This window comes from Cyrtonyx montezumae, unplaced genomic scaffold (assembly GCF_038088225.1).
Source record: "Cyrtonyx montezumae isolate F1298 unplaced genomic scaffold, pur_monq_1.0 scaffold_9, whole genome shotgun sequence".
In the NCBI taxonomy this organism is placed as follows: domain Eukaryota; kingdom Metazoa; phylum Chordata; class Aves; order Galliformes; family Odontophoridae; genus Cyrtonyx; species Cyrtonyx montezumae.
Genome location: NW_027072100.1, coordinates 3,778,123 through 3,797,124, shown reverse-complemented (window position 1 = coordinate 3,797,124; position 19,002 = coordinate 3,778,123). Strand labels below are relative to the sequence as shown.

At 43.5% G+C, this 19,002-nt stretch overlaps 1 protein-coding gene across 2 annotated transcripts in view; it reads right to left on the bottom strand.

The window, feature by feature from the left end:
• PTPRT (protein tyrosine phosphatase receptor type T) overlaps positions 1-19,002 on the bottom strand; it is a 409,415-nt gene that overhangs the window by 60,777 nt on the left and 329,636 nt on the right. The window contains exons 13-15 of one of the 2 annotated variants that reach the window (XM_065754165.1): positions 13,754-13,790; positions 9,119-9,175; positions 1,182-1,317 (exon numbers count right to left, since the gene is read on the bottom strand). In XM_065754165.1, coding sequence (XP_065610237.1) covers positions 1,182-1,317; positions 9,119-9,175; positions 13,754-13,790 — 230 coding nt within the window. The remainder of the gene's footprint in view (positions 1-1,181; positions 1,318-9,118; positions 9,176-13,753; positions 13,791-19,002) is intronic. The other variant, XM_065754164.1, reaches the window with a different exon arrangement.

The window sequence follows — 19,002 nt, the reverse complement described above, 5'->3', positions numbered from 1 at the left end:
TACAAGCTTTTCTTAAAGAGCATTTAGGAAGGTAGCAGGAACGGATGACAGCTGGACATTAAACAAACCAGAAACCCAGGTCAGTTCTTCTTGAAGCTCTTTTTCTGTTTGTTTAATTGGAGGCATTTTTTTTCTGCTTGTGAACTGAGAACCTGCAGAGATGCTGGGATCAGAGACATCTGTACTGTTTGGGCTTCACATTGAACAAATGTGCAGTAGGCATGACTACAAAATGCATGCACATTTGTCCACAAAGCTTGAAATGTTTACACACACCAAAAAAAAATGGACTCGAAATCTGGACTGTCAACCTTCATCTGAGTCAACAGGAACTCACAGCACTTGGTAGATATGTGATCAGTTTGATTTGGAAAAGCCTCTCAGCGGTCCTCGTGCCCAACCACCTGCATAAACCAGTTCCACCTACAGCAAGTTCCTCATGGCTTTGTCCATTTCTGAATTTCTCAAAGAGATCTCAAAGCAACAACTCTGCTTTGCCAAGTCTCACTCCTTACAGCAGACCAAGAAGAATCTTCAAGGTACTCACAGGACCACTGCCTGCCCCTAGGCAAGGGGCTGCCAGGCTGGCTAGCTCACATTTCATTTAGAAGCAAATTACTGATGAAAAGTAGAGCTCACTTTAGAAATGCAACTGGTAAAAATACATACAAAACACATCCTCTTCTGAAGAAAATCTCTAAGTGGTTTGCTGAATCAGTGTATTACACTGAAAATGAGAAGCTCTTCAAACACAAGCAGCCTTCTTCAAAGCAGAAGTGCAAATGGTCTACAGAAAATCACATAAAATGAACTGTTTGAACAAACGTCATTATCAGACTTTTTTTTTTTTTTTTTTTTTTTTTTTTTAAGTTTCATCCCCCTATAAACTAAATCAAATTCTTGCAAAGACTTCTAACCCTCTGCAACACTTTCCTCTTCTGTTCTTTCTCTTAGATCATTGACTCTCTGGAGTAACAACCATTCTTTTGTTGCTCGTGAAATCTCTGGCAGAACACCATCTCTTCTGTATCCACAACTTCTAAGTAGTATTATATAAATATATATTAACTGCTGCCCCAGTAGCACAAATGGAATGATTTATGTCTGACAAATTTATGGTTTTATTGAAACAGCAGCACTCTAGCCAGGAGGCCCAAGATGTAAGCAAAGCAGAAACTTACCTTCTCTTGATGGTAAGCATTGCTCCTAAGAGAATGATAACAAACATCAGAAGCCCAGCTATAACTCCAGCCATTTTCACTGTGCTGTCAACTTGCTTTTCTGGTTCCACTGCATTGGAATTCTGGGTGGAAGCTCCTTATGAGAGAAAGGAGGGAGAAGATAAAGAGAGAACTTGTAGAAAGATCTAAAAATTATCCAGTTTTCATATTCCTTTGAAAGCCTAAAAACACACATGCAATTATACTGCAATAGGCCATCTCATTTAACTTTCTGCCTTTAATTATGCCCAATGCCAGAAATTTCAGAGCAGTAGTAGGGTGTGAAATCCCAGTGTAATGCAAGCAATATTTTGCAATATTATGCTGTACTCAGGCATTTAATGTTCTGATGCATTCAGCTTACACCCAGGAGCAGGAGGATTAACAGCCGTTATAATTTTCATCCCAAACAGCTTAAGGGAAGGTGCAAGCCTTACTCATCAAAACGGTGATTGTAGAAGTTTGCAGATATATATCCCATAATACCTCTTGCAGAAACTATTTTTTTTTTTTCCTAAAACCAGAACAGATTTTTATTCACACTATTTGGAAGGCCTGGCTTGTGTAAACACACAGTTACAGTTACACACATAACGAGCATCAATCCAACCCACAGAGCCCCCTCCGCATCACCTAATGTACTCCGTGCATGAGTTCTTCTGTGGCTCAGGCAAGAAAACCTTTTTAAACAGCACATCCTACATGCCTAAAAATGACATTTAAACAAACATCACTTGCAAAGCGTTTCTTCATTTATTTATTTGTTACAATCTGATTCCAAGAGCCCCTAGCCCCTACTTATCTAAGTAACTACTACTAAAAATAGCACATCTGCATTTGGAGGAGTTAAATGAACTCGTGTTACGTGAGATCACAACCTGATCTTGGGCTTCACCTTTGCTGCTGGCACAAGGCAGGCTTTCCCTGCAATTCAGACATGGAACAGGCAGTAAGAGGTGAAAACGGTGCTGTCATGAGAAGGCAGTAAGGTTGTGCTCTTTACACAACTCTGTTGCTGACCTCCTGGAAAAGCTGAACCACTTGTGCTCGTGCAGCAGCTGCCCGTGGCAAGGATACTCAATTGAGCCCTTGTATTGGCGAGACAGTAGAAAGCCTCACTGTGCCACTCTTCTGCCCCATTCCCCTTTGTTAATATGTGTAAGGTCTGAAAGATCTGTCTGCAGAGACAAGTCCCGGATGTGATTGTGGTCACCTCATGTAAAACAGGCTTCCGACCTCCTGGGACGAGGATCGGATCTCGGGTGAAGTGTTACACGCTCCTCTCATCTCATCTTGAAGGGTAAATACAGAACAATGACACAATAAATGCAAAAAAGGAAACTCACCACATGCAGTGATAAAGGCACGATTTCAGCTTTCCTAAAGCTAAGCTGTTAATCTAGTTTGCCACAGGAAAATCCAATATTTACCAAGCAAAAAATGTTCTTTGCTGTTTGAAGCACACATGTAATTTTCAGCTTTCTGTCCCCAACAATTGCACCGCTCTGCTGCGTCCACCAATTTTCCCATTCACTTAAGAGCTCAGCAGTAAATTCTGTGTACATATCTAAAATACACTGAAGGGACTCCTGAGCGTAGAAATAAAATAGCATATCAGCTGCATATTACCATCATTGTTTGACAACATCTCCTAGAACAAATATGTCCAAGAAGTGAGCTCTATGTCATCGCACAGGCAATCCTGACACTATCACATTACAAAAATAAATGATAGGGGTACAATTTTACCTTGAAAATGGCTGAAACTCAGTTTGCTTGATGTGCAAATAAGTAGCATTCCAAATTACCCTTCACTTGTGTTGCAGTTACTCCTATGACCCTAAATGATAGGTGTTGGAGAATCGCTTTCAGCCACAGACGGCACAGTCAGAGCCTCCCTTTCTTTTCCATCTGAATGCCCTCACGAATTGTGAACCATGTTAAAAAACATATCAGAACGTGCTGTCAGCTCCATCCTCTAATTCCCTGGATTGGTTTGATTCTGCCAGGCTGCTGTTTGTTCCTACAGGCAATGTGTGCTGAGTGTATTTTTATTTGATATTTCCCTTCCCATTGTAGGCTAGTGCAGTTCTAGAAAGAGACTAAAGCCTCATTATCCATCCTGACACCTACACGCCGTAGTGACTGATTCACTCAAATCTTCTGTGCAACTCTTCCTATCTATCTTGGCAAAGGCCAACGATTCCTTTAGGCTACTAGTCCAACCATTTGGAAGTTGTCTTAGCTGATAGCACCGAGGAGCTGATAATAATATGACAGTGTCAGTAATTTCCTGAGCCTCACACTTAAATCTTCGCAGTGAAGCCATCCCACAGAAGTGCACTCTGTTCCAGTGGCAGAATTTTCCAGAATTTTCCTGAAGATGCCTCAATGGGCTATGGTTGCACAGTGACCAGCTGCAGGCTCGGAGAACACGTCTGTCCTGGGAGCAGGAGGTCCATGAGCTGTTATGCAGCTGCAGAAGATGACTTCTGCTGCTGCTGACATAAACGGTTTAGAATTCAGTTCTGCTTCTCTCTTTCACAGGCACACATGCAGACCTGAAATCTTCTGAGCACAGAAGCCCTTAAAAACTGCCTGCATGGCTGTTTCATTTCATAAAAATATCTTTAAAAACACTTTTTGTTCTGAAAAACAATGTTTATATACTGTTTACATCTAAAGGGAAAAAAACCCACAAAAACTGTAGGATAAATTGTTCCTCGTAAGTGCAGCCTGGATGCTGGTGCAGCAGGGTGCAGCACAGGTCACCACTGTTATTGCTGTGTGTATTTCAGTGGCACCCAGAGACCCCCACTGAGGGCAGGACTCCATTACAGTGCACTAACACAAGTAGGACAATATTCTGCCCTAAGCTTACTTTCTTAATAGGGAAGGCAAACGACAGAAGACAGATCCAGGGAAGGGAATACCACAGCTCCCTTGACTCCCTTATCTATGCTTTATCTACCAGCAAGTTACAGCTTTCAGGGATACAAGTTTATGTACTTTCTGCACTGTACAAAATGCACTGTCCTAGAAGCTCAGGCAGTGGCACGAATCTGATTGCCATGGGAGCCATTATTCACCCAGCACTCCATTGCATGCTCATATCTGTTTGAAGACTGCAGTCCTCACCCGCCGACCCCACCTGCTCTGTTGTTTCGGCCTTTCAGGATTCCCAGACTGAGATCTGGCACCCTGCAGACAGGACACTGCCCGAGCTACATGCTCTTGGGAGATGCTGTTCCTGAGTCACTGCAGAAATCAGAGCAGGAGCAAATGTGTTCTTCACAGCCACTCACCTCAGGCAGGAGGAGCTGGGTTTATGGCTCCACGAGCAGCGATGGCTTCAGCAATTTGCTCACAGGCACCTGACATCTACCCCAGCCATCCTGCTGTGGGTGCAGAGATACCTGAATCCAGGATGGCTGCAGTAACTGACTAATGACAAAACAGTTTGGAGCTGCTCCAGATCCTTGAGGCTTTCACAGCCTTCTGAACTCTCCGCTGCTCCAGTTCCTGGTTAAAGCTGGCACCATCCTGGCTGATAACTCATGGGAATTCTGAAATTCCAAGAGAATCCCAGCGGAGAGGGCTGCCACTTCTGTTCCAGAGTTAGATCTGCCAGAAGATTTCTTCAGCTGAAAGTGCTTCTGCCCACGAGGAAGAGCTGCCACGTTTAGCTGCTCTGAGCTGGGAGATGGCTTGCAAGTGATTCCAACAGCCAGAATTCAAGTTCTTAAAGAGGAAACAAAGCTGTCCACAAAATACTGAGAAAACAAAAAACCTTCCACTTACCAGCCAGTATTCACTTGTAGCACTAGACATTCCCAGACTGAGATCCGTATCTACTTTAAATCCTCTAAATGCTCATGCAAGGTAAGTAGTAAATGATGCCATCTCCTTCACTGATCCAGAAAGATTAAGGGGATGCCTTGGGTATCACACAGCAGAGCCGAGGACTGACATTTCGAGACCGACAGCCTGCAGTGATGCCATCAGAACACAGCACCTCTCACAAATGGGAGGGAAGGGTGACACAGAGGTGGCATCTGAGAGGAAGATGGCAATCTTACACCTGTGAATTCAGGGACTGAAGCACCTAAAAATGGGCAGTGCCCGTGTCAGGGACAGAGTGACAATTCAGCCTGGTGAAGACTAGGTTTGGTCTTAAAACTGTAGTGCCAAATAATTACTCCCATTGGTAGAAGTCACTCTTGAAACAAAAACTAATCAGAAAAAATACTTTGAAGTAATAATTAACCCCCCCAAAATTAATGGAAAATAAGGGGTTAAATGTCATTAATAGTTCAAATGATCTGCTCAATTAATCAGAGTAATTTCTTTGCAGCATATAATGGCTTGACAGTATGCTGAATGTAACACACCTGCAGGCTGATTTCAAAAGACAATTATTCTCCTGTCATTTGTAAACAACTTTTCCTATTGTTTTCCCTTTCCTTTCCTTTTACAGCACCTCCTTTGCAAGTAACCTTAAAATATTCAAAGTGACTCTGCATCTAGAATTATTTTCCCCTATACTTCCACATTATATCTACACCTCTGAAACTCAATCTCAGATAACGAGACACAAAGGCAGACCTCAAACAACAACAGTTCTCCTTGGTTATGTCTTTGGCTGTCGCATTTCAGCAGGAAGGAGCACCACCACCACTCTCCCTACACATCACTATGCCCATTTTCCACCCCCTGTTATTGAGGACTGCAAACAGCACAGGATTACTTGCTCTGGCTTCAGTGCTCAATGAGACAATCTCATTTCTTTAAAAAAGCTCAAAAAGAGTGGAAAGAATGATGAGAGCCAAAAGCTTTCAACCATATTCCAAGTGGAGAGAGCAGCACAGCAAAGCAGTCCTGTACGGAGAGACCGTGCAGAATTTATATGAGAGATTATCAGGCACACAGGTTGAATCAGCAGGAGGATGAGGGTAAACAGCAAGGAATCAAGATTAGTGCTACTAAACTGAATGAGAATTAAAAAATAGCAGTAAGAGAATAATTGATTCTCGAGATTCCAGGTAAATCCACCACAAAGGATTTTCTTCTCTCCTCTTGTTATTTTTTGTTTTTTTCCCCCCTCTCTCTTCAGAGCAGAAGTGCTTAATTTGTGGTAACAGCAGATATACGGCCCCAGGAATGAGAAAGGTTATTACATTTACTTGAAAGAAGAGCTCGGATAAAGAGCAGCCATTGTGATGTCTACGAGCGATGTGATGGTTCAGAAGGTGAAAGCACATTTCCATTTTAACTCTCCACTTATGCAGAGCTATTTAAAAACTGCCTTTCAATTATAAAAAAAAAAAAAGAAGAAGAAAGAGCAGCATTTCTCAAAGACCAAATTTACAGATGTGCCTTCATTTCTGTACGGTCTTAGGTACGCAGAGCAGGATCAATCTTTTGACCGAAACAGGCAAAAGCATTTCAGTGCAGGATGATGGTGTGGATGTAGAGCAGAACTCACACTCTGAATAACAACTAATTAACCTTCGCACCAGACGGTGCCCGTTACTCTGCTCTCCACGTGGTTACCATTAAAAACTCACAGCCAGAGCAGCTGCAGAAATTGCAAAAGCAGTGAGCCAGAGTCCAGAGGTGTGGATATAAAGAAGAGCAAAACCAGGCCACCCCCCAGCCCGGCTGACAACGGTGTTTCAAGAACCCTGGTGGCCTACAGAACTGGTGCCTAAGACCTCACCTGCAAGCTGAGGAGGAAGCTGACTGCTTTACAGTAAGAAGGGATCCACGTGGCCAATGCATTAGGAAGTCTGTCTGCATACACATGCTCTACGTGGGCTGCATTTGATCCTGGGAAACTTTCTGCACTTCGCTGAGTTTCAGCAGCACTTTCAGACGTGTCTGGAAGGAAGATTTTTTTTCTCCCTCTGTTTCTATTCTTCTACTAGGAATACTCTTCAGTTAAGAAGTGGTCTGTTCCACACCTACCTCTCTTGTGCCACTGCCATCTCTCCAGATGCTGCCATACAGTTTTTCACATGTCCAGTTCCTGGAAGCAGCTCCTGCATTAGTAACCCTGCCTGGTTCTGAGTACGGGCTCATGGAGAAACTTGTGTCAGGCCCTTGATGGGGCCTGGCAGTGCTGCAGGGCTCAGGAACATGCTGTGGTCTCCAGGCCCTGCTCACCTCCTGCCTCATCCTGCACTGCAATGCACCAGGCTCTTCCCTAACTCAGAGCTGCTTCATTAGCAACCTGGGGTAAGGATGCCCTCAGGACACCTTAAACCCCTCTAGATCAGTCTTGATGCCAAACTGAATGAAAAGAAAGCTGCTCACTAGTTCAATGGACATCCAAATGCTAGGAAGTTTTAATCTGTCTTCCCAGCTAGGAACCCTTTTCAGTAAGAGCTATACGAACATGTCTATCATTAACAATTAATTAGAATGATACATGAATTTGTTAAAATAACTTTTTGAAGGCTGAGACTTGTTCGAGGGAAAGAAAAAAAGAAAAACAACATTCATGCTTCTGAAAATGTGATGCAACCTTCTGAAATAAATAGCACAAAACAGAATAAACCTGTCAAAGGAGTAATATTCCAGCATATCAAAAGACAAAATGCAATAACAAATAGATTTGAAGTGGGATTAAATCTGTTTAAAAAATACATTATCTGTCTATGAAACTAGAATGTATTTCAGACCAAAATTGAGCCATCTTATATGAATCTGAGGGAAGAGAAGCTATTAAAGAAACAGCTTCCACCTGCAGCAAAACTGTGTATGGTAAGAACTTTTTTCCTCCTAAATTTTCCCATTTCTTTGGCATGTTTTCCCGCTATTATTTCATCAGTCCCCTCTCAGACCCAGGTTCATTTTCAAGCTCTCCATATTATCATGCATTCATCTTCAAGGCACTTCCCCTTCACAGTGTTAATCCTCTGCAAAAAGCACAGTGATTTTTTTTCAATCTTAAATGCATTTGACCTTCAGAGAAATTTCAGTATCTTTCTGCCCATCATCACCACAGCTGCCCTTACATGTAGCTAAGTAATTGCTGAGTAAGAAAAGTCTTACCTATATGGAGATAATCTTGTAGTATAAGAGGCGCATCCCTACAAAAATGTAATCCACTCCAAAACTGAAAACCCAACCCTCTCTTCCCATCTTTTTGCATTAATCACACACAACGTTGTAATGTGCCAGTGTGTGCATACCAAATTAAAGCAGTGGAAACTATTTCCACAAGGTGATGGAAGTCTCTTCCAGACTGAATCTCCTGGAGCAATGCAGGGGTGCCAGTTCCAGTGTTATACAAGTTTACAACACAAAGGCCTTCACGTTCAAACTGCAAAAAGCTTGAGAAGCTCTGAGCTCCTCCATTAGTGACCTGTGAAGGTGCTTTATACCATTTGATTCTGCAAGGTCTCTGATCCCTGCAGAGCTTTGCACAAAAAGGACTTAGAGAATCAAGTCTTCATTTTCCTGTCATCATCTCTTCAACAGTACCACTCAGCTGCTTAAGCCAAAGTCATGGCTTAATGACTTAATCATCAGCCCCAGAAAATGCAGTAGCTACCGTAATGTGAAAATACAGGATCATCTCCATGCATGCTCAGGGAGATGTTCAGCCTCTGCAGAGGGCCAGCAAGGAATCTGTGGGCCCCTTCAGTCGTGCTCAGAGTGCCTCACGTGAAGATATTATTGCTGCTTAGGCCTCCAGACACCCCACTGCTACGCTGTATATTTTGCATCAGCACAAAGGAATTGCCACGTGAGACCAAGTCCCCTTCATATTGCACTTTGAATAGCTGTAAAAGCATTTTTCCCATGCAAACAAAACACAGAAAGAGAAGTCATGAAGCTGCTCAGACTTCTGGAAGTTGCAGCAGTCTTCCTGGTCCTGAGCTGATAATCACCTGTGCTCAGGAGGCTGGGCGGGTTTCGTGTGGTCGCCTGTTGCCTACCTAGTACTGCTAAGAACAAGCAAAACCGTTCCCAGGCAGCATGCATGAGGGGGAAAAAAAGGAAAAAAAAATAAAAATGTACCTCATCATGGTTATTAAAGTTCCATTCTTTCATTTGCAAGAACTCACATTTTAAAAAAAGAAGAAATAAATATCAGGAGATAAGGAACCATTAATGAGCCCTCTGCCTTGGTTTCAATTACACCGTGAAAGTAATTTAATGCACTTTAAGAATACAAGAGGTAATTGCTCTCTCTGGTAAGAGGTTGCAATTTTCTCTAATAAAGTGTCAATATAAATATGTTGCTTTAAAACAAGGAGAACCACTAAGTTATTCCTGAAAGAATGGGACACATTAAAGCAAATGCCATCATGGAAACCAAATGGCAAAATTAATAAACAAACTGGCTGAACGAAAACTGTATGGCAGAGAGCTGATAAACAGAATTATCAACTTACTTTTAAGGAATGTCTAATGCTAATGATAATGCGTCCAAGTGATCAATGCTATGAAATGTGACATTACTTTGGTAACTTGAGAAGTAGCCCATCTGAGGAGAGGTGGTTATGACTGGGAATGGTCAGAAATCTGAGACCAATGAAACTGGAGATAAATACACATGTAGATACAGAAGGTTAATAATGCTTGTGGACAGGAAACATGCTGGCAAAAGAGGGGATGGCTACACCGACTGGACAAACGCAGATTGCTTTCTGATGGATTGCAAAATGAGACCGCAGCAAATGCTGGTGCCAAATCCTTGCCATGGGCCCAAGGACATCAGCCCAGCCCCCTGCCGAGGTGCCACAAGGAAGGAAATGTGCCCAACGGATGCACTTGCCCACGTGGGTATCTACTGGTTCTGCTCTGAAGGCTGCTGTACTGGGGTCATGACCTCATGTTCTGTGATGCTGAAATCCACCCCTGACATTTCAGCCAAGACAAAGATCTAAGAGGTCTCTTGGGACCAAAAGGACCAAGGTGATCTGAGCAGGAGCAGCATGCAGGAGAAATGTGCAGAGGAATGCACACGCAGCAGATGAGATGCAGCTCCTGAGTGGAGAGAAGCTGAAATGACAAGGGGTTACCTGAACTCTCCTTGCAATGGAGCTGAGATCTCAGCAACACAAAACGGGAGGAGAGAAAATTGAGAAGCGTCCAGAACTCTTAATGGACTAGCACACTTCTTAAAGAGTCGTCTGAGTTCATTTTATTGGTTTTGAGGCAATGGGACATACAAAACAAATTGCCTCCCAGCCCGCTGAAGCAGCGACAAGTAATTAGAGCTACACAGCTTCCGAGCAGGTGCCTTGCAGCAACACCCAGGATGTGCTATAATCCCCCAGTACCGTGCTGCCTAACACGTTTTATTGCTTAATTACTCCCACGCTCACGTTTGCTGCCCTTGTTAATCCAGTACTTGAAGAGAACACTTGCCTTGCTTAAACGTTCCTCAATTCTAATCTACCTGCTACTGCTGTAAATCAGAACTCATTTCACTAACATTAATGGTGCTACTAGGAATGGAATAAAATTAGACCAACAGCTAGAAATTAACTTTTTCTCTGACAGTAGCAGTTCGTGTTTATTTTTGGAACAATCTGCAAAACAAAATACATTTTCTCTCTGGTACAAACTCCAGCTTGAGAGCTGACAATGCTCAGAGCATCCGAGCTCATTTCAGCCCAACTCCAAGAGGTCTGTTGTCTTTGCTTGTTACTGAGGACACTGCAGTGGTATCCCTGCTAGCAGCTCGGTATGCCTAGTTGAAGGCACACCACAGGCTTGCTCTTTCTATCCTCAGAAAGACAAAGATGAAAACAAAGACGAACACAGAGCAATGCCACTAAAGATAATCAACCTAGTGAGCAGACAAAAGATGACACAGACGCAACAGGTCAGACACAACATCCCAACAATCAGTGGTTTGTCACGTCACAATGTTATTACAGTTTTGTGACTGCCTCTGTCTATTGCCAGCCCAGCAGAGATGGGGCAGATATGAAATCCCTCTTCAGGAGCTCGGATGGATGCAGAGAGGCCAAGTCCTGTTCACATGGAGTTGATGTGGATGGAATTGAACCCTGTGACATACGGAAATCCTGAACTACAGAAAATCTCCAAACCACAGAACCACTCTTTAGCTTTGGTTCAGCCACCCACACAACACAGGTGCCAGCAAATGGACTGTTCAATTATTAAGACTATAAATTCACTTGTAGTGCTTTGCAGCTTGTGTGCTGCAGCCCATTCTGTATGTTTAGAAAGCCAAAACTGGCATAAGTTATCCACAGCTACATTCCAGTGTCCTTGTTAATGGTCAGGCACTGAGAAAAAACTGCAACTCACAGGACAAGGAAAAAAATAAATAAGAATAAAGGGATTTCAACACCACACTCCATGTATAAAGAAACAAGACGTGCTTATAAATCAAAGCAATACACATCGAGACAGTAATAAACACCAGAGCTACTGTAATTTTTTACCCTTTCCCATTCGTGTCAGTCAAGAAAAGTCCTAAAGTATAAGATCACCGAAAAGCTCTAAGCACCCCCAGGCTTTATTCATCTTTCTGATTCCTCTTATCAAATTAATATTAGTAAGGGGTTCAGCATTCAGAGTGTCAGAATAAAGGCAGCCTGCTGATTCTTCTTGGCAACCCAACAGGTTAACAAAAATTAAACCCATTTGCAGAAGGCAGCTCAGGGTCAAATGCTTATGTGAATCTTTCCAGAAGAACTGAGATCAGGCAGTGCAAATCAAGAGAACACAGAAAAGCAGGACTTTTTGAGCACACGGGTGTTATTTGAACAACAAAGTGTATTTTTAGTTAGCACGACAATTAACTAAGGTTCCTCCACTAACTCCAAATCTAGGAAGCACTAAAGTAGGCAAAACTATAGGATTCCAAAACTGAATCAATCCGGACTCTCCAAACTGATGAAGAGACCTCCAGTTACAAGCTGGGAAAACCCAGGGGAGACTCATTTCACCCAGATGTCACCCACTGCTGCTCTTTATCTTTCTACCACCAGAAAGCCAAAGGAAGACATCCAAAACAGTCACACCACTACCACAGGCCAGAAAAACTGCGGGGGAACGGACAGGAGACTGAGACACAGAATGTCTGCAACCCAGACCAATGACTTAAATGACAATATTACAAGGAACACTTAAAGAGGAAACAACGGGAGGATATAGGGTCCACCAGAGCCACAGATGAAAGGGGGAGGGGAGAAATGGCTCATCCGTGGCTGTCAGTGGTGACACAACTGCTTACAGCCCTGCCAGCTTGCAGCACCAGACCTCTGCTGGCAGTGCAGGTAGGAACCCTGTGCAGCACCTGCACCCCACACACTCCTAACAGTAAGTCTTTTGGAGATGTCTCCACACAAAGGCAAAAAAAGTCCTCTGCTGCTACCCAGCAACTGTGAGCTGGGGCTTCTTTCATCCCCTGAACTCTCCAGTAAGCACTGTAGCAGAAGTGAACCATGGAAATTACCAAAAAAGGAATTAATTTCTGCTACTGCCTCAAAACAGAGAAGACTGAAAAGAATGGGGAAAAAAACGGGGTGTTGCCTTTAAAAGAAAAACAGCCATGGGTTTCTGCCCATTTTTTTTTTTTCAACTTCAGAAAGGCTCCGCAGGCAGTAATGGAGTTATTCCACGGTGCAAGAAAGCAGCAAGGGCACAGGATGCACCCCTGAGTGTTGGAAAAGGAGAGCTACCTCCAGCATGGCCCATGGCAATTACCCTAGCATTTCCTTACAACTCATTTTGAGACCAGATACGTGTTGAGGAAGTCTTTTTACAGCTACTCAGTTTGTGTTACAAGTAAATTGCTTTACTGACACCTTTGCTGGCAAAGTATCCCCTGGGGTGACTTCGAAGTCCTTAGAAGAGTTGTTAAAAGCAACTCTAAACTCCAAGAAGTAACCCAGACATTGTCATCACTGGTTCCCCAAGAGCTACAACTTGTGAAGCAACCTGGGGATCAAAGCACTGTGTCTTAACATATTGCTAAGTCGTTTGTATCAGGTTTGCTCAGTGGTAACGTTAGGTCTATTCTGAACTTAATGGGATGAAAATAAGAAATATTCTCCACGACTTCGCTGCATTATACCATGGAAATGGTGCGATGTAGGAACCGTGCCCCACTGTGTTCAAGGTCAGGTTTTTCAAAACCCATTAAAAGTCAGGTTTGCATGAGATCTCCTTTTATTTATCTACTCTATGCAGTTATGGAGAGAATGAACTTAGTAGGAAGCATTTTCAATCACATTCTGCCAATAGCGTGAGTAGCCCTCTGGGCAGGAAAGCTATTGATAGCACAAGGGAAAGTAGGAACAAGGAGGAACCATAAAGAGAGAGGGACCCTGTCTTGAGAAATAACAGGGTCTACACATACAGTGAAGTGGTTCTGGAAACTGATGTTCTGCCTTCGATACCTTACTAAAAAAACAAAACTTCTAAAAAAGAAGCTTTCTCCCTGAATAGCAACTGTAGTAACTGTAATCTAGTTGTGTCACCACTGCAGCATTTGTATTACTGGTGCTGTGCTTTGCAGGAACAGGAAACCCACATACCTTTAGTTGCCAGCCGGACACAGTTGATTTTTGTTTCCTGAAAAGAAAAATAAAAAAAAAGAGAAAAGGAAAACATCAAGGTGTGTGATTGGTCCATCTGCAATAAGCATAAATTTCACATAGAAAGGCACTAAAACAAATAAGCATTTATCTTAAGACTTCATCACTGGAAGTACCACCAGTGGTCTGAATGGCATAGAACATTCCATACTGAGGGGCTGCTTCCCTCACTGCTGGGAAGTTGGAGTGACAGCATGTTTTTCCATACTCAATGTGAGTAATGTGCACCACGTAACTGCCTGATTTACTAACAGAATTTACCAGCTAAATGGCCTGATCTGTAGTAGGCCAACAAGCGTTGGGTCAGAAGTACACGCGACTGTACATCTAATTTCCATGCACCATTACCGCAAATTTTGCAAATTGGGTATTTATTTAAACACACAGCAAACAGGCACCTAAGCAGTCATTTAAATATTTCAGCCCTCTGATATGTATGTGAAGCAAAACAGCACGTTGCATGGCTACTTCTGCCAAATGAGCCATTCAAACACAACCCCAAGCACTGCAGCTTTTCAATGCAGAGCTGGGATAAAACCCAACGCTTTTGTTAACGCACCTCAGAGCCCGCAGATCTGTGTAAACAGGACTTTGGATCTGAGCAGCAGCGTTGTGTTATTTGGCTTAGCTAAAGGCTCAGATACAACAGCCTCCTCAGGACACTTCCACTGAAAACAAACCCTTCCTGCTTCCCCCACGTCCTCATTCTGCAGCCCTTACTGGCAGCGGCTGCTTCCCCACAATGCATGATCATCATCCAAACCTCGTGTGCTCCTTTGGTTAAAAACCTTTGTCAGGCAATAATCTGCTGCAGGGTGTTCCTAAGCACTTGATGGCTTTACATGCTCCTGTGCATGTCTTGGGTGTAATGAATACCGCATAAATTACAGCGTATGATAATGCCACATTAATATGGATGCTGCCTGGCTCTGGAAACAACAAACGCACTGCTGAGCACCTTGCTCCATCCTCAAACAGTTCAACGAAGGCTGTAAAGAAAACATGTTTCATCTGCAACAGACCCTCCTCAACTGCAGCACTGCACAGGGGAAGGGGAAAACTGCAGGAAACACACAGGGAAATGCAGCACCAATTCTCCCTGCTCCCCTTCCATGCACTCATCGATAAGTCGGCCATACATTCTTTCCCAGCCATATCACCCTCAGGGTGGGACTGAATTGTTTCTTATCCCTGTAAACCTGAGGTATCTGTCTTTGGTGCACGACTTCTCTCGCTCACAAAGACCTCCTCTGCACAGCTTGTACAACTGTTGGCACTGCAAAGTCAACAGAGCTGCAGAGCACTGCTCCACGGCCATCGCTGCCTCCTGTATCATCAGCCTGAATTGCCAGCTATTCTGGAAACCAACAATCTCTATTACTAGTGATGTTATATAAAGCAGGAAAAACGTAGTTTTATTTTCAGAGCACAGCCTCAGCAAATAACGCAGAAGACATCTGATGTACTTCACAATCTGCGCAAAGATGACCTGGAAAAAAATCAGCAATGACGAATGAAATGAATATAATCGATATCAAGCTTGTATTGCTGCAGGCTAAAAGTGGGTGGGACACTTGCACACATTTCGTTGTGGAAAAATTTTCTTGTGTATGTTGTTTTTTCTGCTAGCCTCGAAGTGCAACAAAAGGCTGGAGAAATTAGTCAATGCTGAGAAGAGGTGAGAAAACAAAATCTTGTTAACTATGCTGTCACTGATCTCATTTGAGCATGTGCATATTCCTGCACGTTGCTCTCCCACAGGGTAATTTGAGAAGACAGGATGCAGTGTGTTCTGTTTGCATTTACATCTACTAATTTAGCCCAGACAATTGTAGTTATTAGAAGACAGTGATCAGGCACTGCCAAAAGCAAGGGCAATCAATCACCAGAGGAACAAGACATCTGGACTTAATTTCAAATGGTGTCTTCTGAGGAGAAAAACAAAAAAGAAACCTGCACAGCCACCAGGCATCAGCTAGTAGGGATGCTGGAACCTAAACACCGTAGCTTGGTCCATCCTCCTGATGAGGGCTGATTGTTCCTTTGATTTCCATTGACCACCTCATTGATTCACCCACTGCTCACCTCTTTGATGTCTCACAAAAAATGAGACCTCCTTCCAATTACTGTATTTTTGTTTGATTAATACTGGGAATTGTTTGTCTGAACTCTTTTGTCAATACACAGAAGAAATAGTTTTTCTCAAAACAGTGAAATCGTTCGCCCATGATCACATCTGTTTCCTGAAAAACTCTTCTGGATTTAGATGAGGTGTTTACCAGAGTAAAGATGTTTCTGCTTAACCAGTGGCAAAACAGGAATAAATAACCCACACAGATGGCTCGAAGCCGTTACAAGAAAAATAATGAAATAAATGGGTAGCAAAAAAATTTCATAAAAATGATCTCCCTAAATCTCAGTCTCCCAATTGTATTCATATGCTCTTCAAGTACTCTGATACATGAATCCCATCTGACTGTATCATGGACGTTTTCCAAGCCCTTATGTCTACAACAACCTCAGCGATGACCAAGCTCCCACCCAGCTGCAGTAAGATGCCTGCTCTGTACTAGAGATGAAGGCACACGGATAACCCAGCGTAAGATCCCAGCCCCACTGCTGCTCTGTGCTCTGGGGTGCTGCCAGGCTTTGCTATCACAGACATGGAATGTTCAAGCAGTGATAGAACAACGTAGAAATGCTTTAACCTACGCCCTAGTACTGGACAACTGTTTTGTTTCAGACCCACACCTGCCAGCCAAGAGCCCATGTGGGCATCATGACGAACTCTCATTCTTTTTAATACAGCTTGTTTCTTCCCTTTTCAAAGAAAGAAAGTTGATGCCATCTACTAATTATTTAGGCTCCAAAATGTGCATTTTACTGAAGTGCACAGGATGATAATAAGACAAGTTCTGCCTTTGTCATTAGTACTTCGATGGGAACAATTTTCTGCAGAAAAGATCTACAAGGGCAGGAGGACATATGTTTATGTGACAGCCACATCTTCACAACCTAAAAGGCCAAATGATTTTTTTTTCTTTTATTTTAAAATGACAGCTTGCTGTTTACAGACTAGGAACAATAAAAGAAGCAGAGCTTTTTCATCCATCTGTTTTCACACCCATCTCTCTTTTTTTTTTTTTCTCCTTTTTCCTTTACTCTGATTACAATCCTGTCTTAGTTAAACAGTGCTTTCCTTCCCTGCCAGCACCTGCATGTACCTGCTGCCCCCAGATGCCACCCCACCACAAGTCACCAGGCAGCCCCAGCTGGGGACAGGCAATTTTAACTCCTGCTGCTGCACAGAAAGTGATTTTGAGGATATTTAGTTTATTCAATACCCACACCTCCCAAACTTGCGGCTGACTGGATGATTTTCTTCATACAGTGATAGGACTACCAACTCAGGTCTGTATCTTCTGGTTCAGGAAGGCCAGCCAGATGTGGAAACAAGGGCTTACAAAGAGTGAAGTATACCCACAGCTGCTTTGCTGCTACCCCAGGTGCTCCAGCACGACAGTAAGAAACAGTAAACATCACTGGGCAAAACGGTACAGCTGAAATCACAGAACACTGAGGTCCTCACAAAACCAATGCAGGCAGCTTTAGTAGCACACTGGCTTTCAGAACAGGGCTTGTGCTAATGTACCTCACCGGCTTTCTGAAGGCCATCTCCACAGGGGTGAAAGGTCACTTTCCTGCTGGCAGCTCTGCCCATACCTCCAGAATCTTCCCTAAGTACGTGAGGAGACCTGTTAGCAAGCAGGAATCCAGTCTGAAGTCCACTGATAATAACGAGCTGGCCGATTGTGCATGTAGTACAAGTCATTAGAGAGGAAAAAAAGAAAATCAATGAGAAACTCTGTAGAGTCCATCATTCCTTCAAAAATAATATTCTCATTGATTCCTGTGCTGCCACTTTTCACAAATCTGGCCTGAACACATCATTCACCTGTTGGACCACCAGGCTGCAGGAGCAGCTGGCATCATCCCCCACATCATCTCCAGCTGTGCTACAAAGCCGCCTGCCTCATCTCCCATTTAGAGGAAAAATGGCCAAGGGTTATTGATTGCAACTGTGCCATTACAGATTTCATTTTAACTCAGTGATGTAAAGCGCAGCAGCTACAGAAAGGATTTCTAGGAAGCTCCATTTTCTGAGCTGCTCTGAAGTTCAGGCACACATCCCAGCCAAGGAATTGTCCCCTTCTGAGTGTGTCTGATCCGCTAACAGGGCACTGCCACCAACAACCTGGATAAAGAACTTGGGGACAATAAAATCTGTGATATTTAACTCTGATTATTAATTCTGCGCAAGGATAATATTGCCACCCAGGCTGAACCTTTCAGGGGAGGCACTGAAGGGCTGCGTACTAGAGGGGCTGAGCTCAGGGTGGTTTTACAGACAGGGAAAGCATCGTGCTCTGCCAGCAGCCATTTGTAGCAGGTGGCACCAGGACAAACAGCAAACATCACTTAGCTACCTGGCTGGGATGGCACGTGTGAAGCTCCTGCCAAAGGACAGCAAAGCCAGTTGTCTGCTCTTCCTTCTGTGCCAATTCCTGCACTAGCTGCCCCTAACAAATGATCACTAACTAACTGTGCTTCTCACCTTCCAAGTTACAAAGCCTGGAGCCTCTGTTGTCTTTTTCTCTCTTTCCTTCCTCCCCTTGCCCCCCCCCCCGCTCCCCCCTTTTAAACTTTGACACCATTCAGTTCAGCATCTGGCTTTCAACAGTCCTTAGGGTGGAAATCCACAGTTTGGGAGCATTCTGCACAATAAAACATTCTATTCAGACCCTTGTCTGGAAGCAACACCAACTGACCAAACTTTACACAACTGCCCACAGAACTCAGGGAGCAACAGCTATCTTAGGCCAGCTGTCACAAAACAAGAACCATGCTGCACAAGAGAAGGCAGCAAAGCTCGAGATCTGATTTTGCAGCAATTTGCTGCACTTGTTTTGCATCCAGCTGTTAATTATGTCCCTTTCAATGCAACAATCATGGCTAATGGTTACAGAGCCGACAAGAACACCAAATGAGCACAACCCTCCACATACAGAGGAGATGTAAAATAACAATGCAGAATTCCTCTACCACCACTACCTCCTAATCAAGCTTTTTGACCAAACACAGAATGTTGCCTCAAATTAAGCTCCCTCTGGAGCTCTGCATTTCCAAAG